At 49.8% G+C, this 8868-nt stretch overlaps 1 protein-coding gene across 2 annotated transcripts; it reads left to right on the top strand.

Moving 5' to 3' along the window:
• The first annotated feature begins 4675 nt into the window (after nucleotides 1-4675).
• On the top strand, nucleotides 4676-8277 carry LRG1 (leucine rich alpha-2-glycoprotein 1). 2 transcript variants are annotated; one of them, XM_044417594.1, is made up of 2 exons: nucleotides 4676-4755; nucleotides 7105-8277. In XM_044417594.1, exon 2 carries the CDS (start codon nucleotides 7117-7119, stop codon nucleotides 8113-8115), a length of 999 nt encoding a protein of 332 aa, XP_044273529.1. In that variant the 5' UTR covers nucleotides 4676-4755; nucleotides 7105-7116; the 3' UTR covers nucleotides 8116-8277. The 2 variants fall into 2 exon arrangements, with proteins under 2 accessions (XP_044273529.1, XP_044273528.1); XM_044417593.1 differs by lacking the exon at nucleotides 4676-4755 and adding an exon at nucleotides 5473-5523.
• The last annotated feature ends 591 nt before the right edge of the window (nucleotides 8278-8868 follow it).

The following is an 8868-nucleotide window of genomic DNA, read 5'->3' as shown; positions in this document are numbered from 1 at the left end:
GAGAAAGAGAAATGTGAGTTGTCATTCAATCATGGGTTATTGTTGAAATATAGGTTCCCACATTGTCTCAACCCAGACAACCTGAGCTAAGAAACCATGGTTGTTAACTAAGAACAACCCATGAAGGGAACTTCTGAACTGTGCATATTGTGCTATGTTTTCTTCTCCTGGCTAGGCTCAGATCACACAATAACCAACTTTTCAACAACAAATTATGGCTGAACAACAACCCAAACTCAACCTGTACTCTTATTTTCTGTATCATGGTTCCCAAAGGAGGCAAAATTTGCATTCTTATGCAAAAGCACATGACTACTGAACAATCAACGCCACAGGCATCCCATCTGAAAAGATCACTGCATCTCAGCCAACAAACGGTGTCAGTTCAATGCTTATTTCTGAAAAAAAAGTGCACTGTGGGGGAGGGGGTGAAAGGCAAGCCCAAAAATCTGAACCGAAAGGTGTTAGAACCCTTTTTCAAGGTTGCAGCAAGAGCGCCACCTGATGGCCATGCACAAACACAGGTCAGAGTTACATAGAAACAGAGCGAGTCAGAAGGGGCTACTGGGCCATCTAGTCTGACCCCCGGCTCCGCTCATGACATGCCCACCATGTGCAAAAGTGCCCTTCCGAATGATATTTGGGGAATTGCAATTGCCAGACTCACACTGGAGGGACAGTGCTGGCAGAAGAGCGCTTTCCTGCCTGATCTCTCCTGAAAGTCCATCAGGCAGACATTTTGCAGGGCCCCTCTTCCTCTCAAGGAAGGCAGGTCTTAGATCCAACCCTGTCACATGAGGCCACTCTTACTCCTGCAAGCTTGCTCCCTCGTTGCTTCTAGAATAAGGGCTCGAGACAGAGCTGGTCTAAGGGGGCTGCCAAAACCCATTCTCAGGTATTTGGGGAACCATCTTCCCCACCACTCTGCTGTCCTGCTGGAAAGACTTGAGGATCTTTCTGGCCTCTGACCAGAAAGGGTTAGCTGGCCTTTTGGGCACATGTTGTTCCCCTCCTGCTCACCCATTCCGTGAATCTTTCTACTTGAAGAAAGATTGAATAAAATTCCCCTGAATCAACTTCTCTTCCCTCCCTTGTTCTTGCATACAAAGTCCTCCGTGGGCCAGGCAGAGATTTTAGAACACATAGAAATTAGCATGTGGAAATCTGTGCATGTATTTTCTCTGAGCCCCTGATCCTCCCCTTTCCTAGCATTCTCCTGGTTCAGGGAAGTTCAGCTAAAGGACAGCATAGGGGCTGGTATCCAGGGCCTGTCAGTCTCACATGCCTTTCCTCCTAAGTCTTTTCTGTCCTATTTCCTCCTCAGCCTGAGGTTTAAAATAACAAAGCAAAACATCTTTAAAACGTGCATTTCTTTTTATATGCAGTTTTCTCTGATGTGCACATTTTATGTGCAACATTGCTGAGATATACATATTTTGACAAGACTTCCCCTTGTGGATGCATATTTCTATACAAGTATTTCCAGGACTTTAATTCTGGGGACACGTGTTTTGAGCCAGGAAATACATTGCAAAATTGGGAGTGGCACACAGTCCAGAGGCTAACCATGTTTCGGGTCAAGACATGAGGCCAGGAGTAGAAGGAAAGGGCCATCGAATTCAAATGCTTCTCCTTTCGGCCCAACTGGGTGGCCAGTCTCACCCTAACTAGCTTTGCTGTTGTGGAAAAAAACTCAACCTGGAACGTGGGGCCTTTTCCATCCACAGCAGATGATCCTCCACTGCAAACTATAACTTTCATTTCATTCAAACTATAACGAAGATTCCTGTCCTCATGGTTCTAAGCCGAGGGCTGCTTTCAACATGAAGCTGCCTGCTACTAAGCCAAACACTGCACTGTTGTAACACAATCCTGCGTACACTGATTAGGAGTGTTTTTCGGGATTCTACCTAGGATTCTCCACATGCTCACCTAGGATTGTACAGTTGAGGTCCTTAAATGGAGAATCTAGTCCTCCATGTTCTGAATCCAGGGCTGGTTTAAATATGAACAAAGGAAACTGATGTTTAACAGGTCAGACCATCAAATCAATATTATCTATACATGGATTGGTAACAGCTCCCCAGGGTTTCAAACCAGGGGTCTTTTCTGAATTACCTGAACATACTGAGATTTGAAACCAGTACCTTCTGCATGCAAGCCATATGCCCTGCCTCTGAACTACAACCCCTTCCTGAAAGCTGCACGGAATCAGAGCTTTTCGTTTCAAAAGCAGAGAATGCTGGGGCCCAAACCAATACAGAATCCTAACCAGGAAAACCATTTTGTTAAATCCTGGACACTTTTCTCCCAGTGTGGCTTCTCCTTGCTGGTAGAGGGAGCCCCACTTCTTGGGGGCAGGAAGCAGGTTTGGGGCTCCCCTCTATAACTCCTGCACGCCCGGGGGAGGGGCAGCTGTGTGGCATGGATGGCACCCCCAAATAGCTCTCCATCTGGGACAGACACTCATAGATTCACATGCAGCAGGAGCCGAGCTGGTTACTGACTATGCAGAGACGGAGCACAAAGAGCCCATTGATTCGCCGCACACAGCTGCCCACGTTCGTCCAGAAATTGCTTGCTCCAAGGCAAGCACGATCACATTTCAGCCAGGACACACATGGGGGAGGGAGGGAGGGAAGGAAGAAGCAGCCACCAGCTGACTGTTGTATTTTACTTTGTTAACGAGTGACATTTATATCCCACTTTTTTCTTCTTGTATGGAGACCAAGGTGGCTTCTTCAACCTCCTTCTTCTCCCTTTTATCTGCACAACAGCCCTGCGGGGTTGCATAGGATCTGGGTCTGTACCAAGGTCCAGCAGACAGCTTCACAGCCAGGGGGATGGGGGACTAGAACCCGGATCCCCTGAGTCCCAGCCCAACCCGCTAGTATGCCAAACCAGCTCTCCTTATAAGCAGGCTGAAATGCAGCCATGAACAATTCAGGAATGCTAAGAGCACAATCCGCAGGAGACAACCTGGATGTATGAATGGGCTATCCCAGGTCTACCCTGCAGGCAGGACGTCCATAATTTATACTGTTAATTTATATTATTTTAATCAAAGTTTATTTATGGTTGTGAGCTGCCCCGAGGCTTCGGCGAATGGGGCGGCATAGAAATTTTCTAAATAAATAAATAATAAAATGTCCACAAATCTTTCCATGGTGTTAATTCACATACTTTTCCACAGTTTACTGTGTACATCCATCCCTCAATCTCTGTGGAATGGGTTTCTCTCAACCACACCTGATGCGTACACATGCACACATAAATCCAAAGTACTATAGAATACATTTTTTCCTCCCAATAATCAACATTTAACGACTAAAACCATTTTAGTAAACACTTAGATCTGTGGAAGACATAAGTGTTCCTGCCTGGCATTCAATGCTCTTGAATGCCTGGGAGAAGAGGGCAGCCTGAGCCTGGTGCCAAAATGAAGGCAGAGTTGGCGCCAGGCAGGCTTCAGCAGGGAGCTGATTCCATCGCTGGGGCCACCCTGAGAAAACCCTTGTGCTGCCACCCTGCAAGCCCTGCCCAGAGGTGACATTCTGAGGAAAGCCTCAGATTGGGATCATAGAGTCCAGGAAATTCAGGATGGGAGAAGTGCTCCTTCCTTCTTGGAAAAGATGGTTCTAGGACTTGGGGGCCTGAAATCACATTCGCCTCGTTTGCAGTAGCATCACGCTACTGGCTCATACGCTCTGAGAAGGGCATGGAAGACGGCCATGAGTATGGAAATGAGGTCCTATGAGGAAGGGTCACAGGAGCCCTATATGATTCACCTGAAGAAGAAGAGGGAAACTGTGTTAGCCCTCTTCATGCCCCTCGGGGGCAGTTGCTCAGGGCAGAGGTAGTTTTAGGGCACGGGCCAAGAGGACTGGAGTGCCCCAACTTTCATTTGGAGCCCCCAAATCTTGGGAAACCTCTGCTCTCTTTGAGCACTTTCTGAAACAAAGGCCCAAGGGCTCTGCGGATCTTTCTTCCATCTGACCCCCTGGACTCCTGCTGCCCCCCAATCTTTTGCCTGAAGGGTGTCCCCCCCCAAAATCATAGGCTCTCCTTTCCCCTGTCCACGCATCCCTTTTAACAAATGCAGGTGAGACAGGATCCTCTAAAGATATCCACAGAAAGATACTTTAGAGCATGTCAAATCAGCATCTGCACATTTGCACAAATGTTGGTTCCATGGATCTTTTGAAACTAGCACTGTTCATGGGCCAGAGAGTTCTCCACTGCTGCCTTGGCAGGCAGGATTACATCTGCATTTTCAGAAGATAAATTTCAGGTGATCGTTAGAAGGAAATATCTTGAGCGTCAGAGCAGTTTATCGATGGAAACTTCCATGTGGGAAGCCAGTGGATCATCCCGTTCTTGGAAGCCTCTTCCCAACCTGAACAAGCCTAGCCTGTGCTTTGAGTTGTTCTCCAGGACAGTGTTGGGGAAGCGTTGCCAGTTTGGGCCAGATCTCTCAGACAGATAAATTTATCTGTGTGCCCTTTAGACCTAGATTTGTTCTCTCTCTCTCTCTCGACCCCTCTGAATTTTGAACAGAGACTGTTTCACAACAAGGTGTCGCAACCACAAAACGTACAATGTTTGGGCAGCGTTTCCAAGAACGGGTTTTATTCTGGGCCAAAACCCTCCCCTTGACTTGACCTCACCAGTGAAAGAAAAGGATAAAAGCACTGCAAGGAGAGACACGATCCAGAAGGAATTAGCAGATCAAGGTTTGGACTGACAGAGCTGCAGGTAAGGGCTGACGCCACTGCAGTTTCCTCACCTTCATTCAGTTGCCATGATTGCTGGCTGGTTTATTTAGAAGTCATGGGACAGGAGATGAATCTTCTGGATTCATAACTTGCCCAAGGACAGGGGGTAGAAATAAATGCTACAGAGAGAGGTACGCACTCGGGTCCCACAGGGGTCTGTACAGGGACTGCCGCTTTTCAATTTGTTCCTGAGTGCAGCTCTCGCACCCCCTTGTTCATCTTTCAGTCAGACTAGAGTATTCCCAAAGCTCTCCTTTAGCACCTTGTTTCAAAAAAATCATTTTTTTCCCTGTCCAGCTTTCACACCCATCCACAGGGGATACAATTGTGTGGGTGGTCTTGCTCTCCAGTGGAATGTTCTGATACTTGTCGATCTCTTCTGGTTTCTTTGTTGCTGCCCTTCCTCCCTTCCTTCTTCAAATTTCCTAGCTGCAGTTTCCCTTGGAATAGATGGCTGAGCCAAAATCTTTCAAAGCCAAATTATTTAGGCGGTTAAATCCAGGAGGGCTTGTGAGGACCTCTCCAAACTGGGAGAAGGGCATCAAAATGGCAGATGCCATTCCGTGTAAGCACAGCTGTAAATAAGGAGCGAGAGCAATCCCAACCCAGCATGGGCTGAGGGGATCTGAGCTCATGACTGAGCAGAATGGAGAAAGACTGAGCTACACGACCCTTCAAGGGCTCTTTCAGCATTGGCAGCTTTTACTTTAAGATGGGGGGCCTGTTGGTAGGTGGTTCAACCTTTCAGGTGAGTGAATTTGGCCCTGTCCTGGACGGGGTAGCACTCCCTCTAAAGGACAGGGTCCACAGCCTAGGAGCGCTCCTCGACCCAGAGCTGTCCCTGGAGGCCCAGGCAAGAAGCGCTTTCCTCCAGCTTCGGCTGATCCACCTGCTGCGCCCTTACCTGGATGAGTGTGCCTTGCAATGGTGACCCACACTCTGGTAACTTTCTGGTGGGATTACTGTAAAGTGCCCACATGGGGCTGCCCTTGAAGACGGTCCGGATACTTCAATAGGTCCAGAGTAGAGCTGCCAGGATATTAACGGGGACCAGCTGGTTTTCATATATAACACCAGTCCTCTACAGTTACACTGACTACCAATTGAGGTCAGAGCCCAATTTAAGGTGCTAGTGATGACCCTATAAAGCCCTGAACAGCTTGGGTCTGGGATACCTGAAGGGGCGCCTTCTTCCCTTCCCACTTGCGATCTGAGACGGAGGCCATGTGCTCCCCAGAGAGGTGGCATTATATTCCTGGCACTGACATTATATTATTTTCGGTGTCAGGCAAAACCCTTTTTATTTTCCTGTTCTTTTAATGTTTAATTGATTTTAATTGGGGTTTTAGTATATCATGGTCGGATGCTGTGGGGCTGTTCTATTTATTTATTGTAAGCCTTCCCAAGATGTTCTATAGAGGACAGGATAGAAAAGCTTTAATAAATAGTATTTTGAGCCATCCAGGGTGCTGCAAGGGGGTGGACATATTTTGGGGGTACAGCTGGGCACCACGAACCGTTCCAAAGCAGCCCAGGGTAAAAGCTGCCAGGGATCGGGGCCCCACTGGCACAGGAATCACAGAAAGAGAATGTGGGGGCGAGTCACGATAGCCAGGCTTGGCCCAGTGAATTTCCTCATGTAGTCCCAGCCCAAAAAGCAGCACCCGTCCCAGGAAATGGTCCCTGACTGTCCCCACCTGGGACACACCTTGGCAGTAATTATGCCAAGAATGTGATCTGGCCAGATCTGCCGATCAGGGCCTGGGATTTGAGTGGCAGGACTTGAGGGTGGGCCACCGGTACCAGGACAATGGAAAGCAGGGCCGGGCAGGGCAGGGCATAAAGACGGTCTGTTCATCAGCCCAGCAGCAAGTCCCAAGTCGCAGTCACAGAAGTGGCACGTGGCCCTCCGAACAGGCCAGGGCAGATTGAGGGAGGGAAAGGCTATCTGCGCAGCCGTTTTTATGCACGGTGCTGGCTTCAACGAGCAGGCTGCCTAGGTGCACAGCTGCTGGGGAACATGGGTGCCGTGGCATTCACAGCCTACCTGTGGGTTTCCCATGGGCAGCTGGGCGGCCACTTTTGTTCTGTTGGGCCTCTGGTCTGCTTGCACATGACCCTTCTTGTGTTCTGAGAACGCAGGCAGGACGGCTGTCCCGTTCCCTTGCTCCAGTCCACAGTGAGGGTCCTGCAGGTGGAGCCTACAGACATTCAGACAAGAACTCCCATCAGCCCCAGGCCAGGTAGGATGGGAGTTGAGTTCCACCTGCAATGCTTCACAATACTCTGCAGACCATCTCTATGCCTCTCCCACCCTCTGCCTCCTCAGAGACGTCCCACCATGGATCATGGCATCTCTACAGTCTTCATCACTTCCATCCTGTGGTCTCTTCACGGACAGCATTTCTCCGCCCACACTTGCCTTCCCTTCGCCGCTCCAGCCAACCTCACCGAGTTCTCCTGTTCTGACCCCACTCTGAACAAGTTCCCATCTGGCTTCCCTGAAGGCACCAAGATCATCTCTGTGGAGAACACCAACCTGTCTGACATCAGCACGGAGGCCCTCCAGGGCCTCTGTGAGCTCCAGGAGCTTCACCTGTCCAGCAACAGACTGAAGGCTCTTCCCAGCAGCCTCTTCCATAACCTCTCAAGACTGCAAGCCTTGGATCTCACTGGCAATCTCCTTGAAGACCTTTCTCCAGGAATATTCCAGAACACCATTGCCTTGAAGCATCTGGCCCTTCAGGGAAACCAGCTAGCTACTCTGCGTCCATCCTGGTTCCAAAACCTACAGAGCCTCATCTTCTTGGACCTCTCCCACAACCAGCTGAAGGACGTGCCTCCATATTGCTTCAGCAAGCTGGAGCATTTGACCAGTCTGGACCTGTCCTACAACTTCCTCCAGGTCCTCTCCCCAGAGATTCTAAAGGGTTTGATCAATCTGGAGAAGTTGGACCTAGAAGGCAACCAAATCCAAACAATTAAGGACAAAACGTTCTATGTTGTCCAAGCCCTGCAATTCCTCTTCTTGAAGAATAATAGCTTGGACCACCTCTCTGATAACACCTTCTTCCCACTGGACCGTCTGGAATTGCTGGATCTCTCCGGCAATCAGCTCACCTCGCTGAATCCTCTGTTCTCCAGACAGGCCACTAAGCTGAGCCTCGATCTCTCAGAAAACCCTTGGGCATGCGACTGTCGCTCATGCGTCCTCCTGGACTGGGCAAGGAACAACTCTGTCACCCTATATTCCCAGAAGGATATGAAGTGTGCCTCCCCTAAGCACCTTCAGGGCCAAGTCATGACGTCTCTCAGCAATGCCATGTTTGGGTCCTGCTGAATTCTGCAGACACAGCTCAGTTCTGCCGGATCCCTGATCTCACACTTTTGGAGGATGATGGAATGAAATGTGCAAAGCTTCCAAATCCCAAGGAGCCACCGGGGCCTCCTCCCTCCTGATTTTAAAAATAAATGAAATGAAATGAAATGAAATGAAATGAAATGGGAGTTCTTAAGTAGGTGACCAGCATGCTACGAGAGAGAAGGGATGTTTTCCATGGGGGATTTGGGGAGGGGGTATGCAGCTTGTCTGAGTGTGTTTATTTGGGCATCAGCCTTTATTTCTCCTGTAAAATGGACGCATTGGTGTTTTAGGGTCTGGGATGTGGGAGGCTGGAGACAAGATCAAGACAACAGGCCCAGGACAACAGAACGCAAGGCAGGGCAAAGTCTAACAGCGAACGCAGGAGCAAGGAACAGCCAAGGCCAGGAATCAGGAATATCAGGACAAGGCAAGGGTGGCGTCATGCCCAAGCCAAGGGTCAAGAACCAGGAGGACAGGCAGAGCAGCGGGCAGGATGACCAGGCAGGGTTCAGGGGCCGCACTGGGTAGCAAGGCAGCAAGGAGGGTGAGGCGAGGGGCAAGGGCCGCAGGCACCGGCTGCATCGAGGATCAGGCAAGGGCAGGAAGCCCTGCGTTGCAGCCACGAGACAGCAAGGCGAGACGTGGCGAGACAAGGCAGGGACTGACCCACAGCAAGCGGGTAAACCTGCACTGCTGAGGTGAGGCAGCCAGGCAGGCCCTGGGGCCAAC

The sequence above is a fragment of the Varanus komodoensis genome, unplaced genomic scaffold, assembly GCF_004798865.1.
Source record: "Varanus komodoensis strain SLA01 unplaced genomic scaffold, ASM479886v1 scaffold89, whole genome shotgun sequence".
NCBI classification, from domain to species: Eukaryota; Metazoa; Chordata; class Lepidosauria; order Squamata; family Varanidae; genus Varanus; species Varanus komodoensis.
Note: the sequence above shows the minus strand (reverse complement) of the source record. Positions and strands in the feature narration are given on the sequence as shown.

What these genes read in the sequence shown, in the direction of transcription:
- LRG1 (XM_044417593.1), top strand. Translation starts at nt 5,488, where the DNA reads ATGGGGGGCCTGTTGGTAGGTGGTTCAACCTTTCAG. An exon ending in TAGGTGGTTCAACCTTTCAG is followed by an intron (nt 5,524 to 7,104) that starts GTGAGTGAATTT and finishes CTGCCTCCTCAG; the next exon opens with AGACGTCCCACCATGGATCA.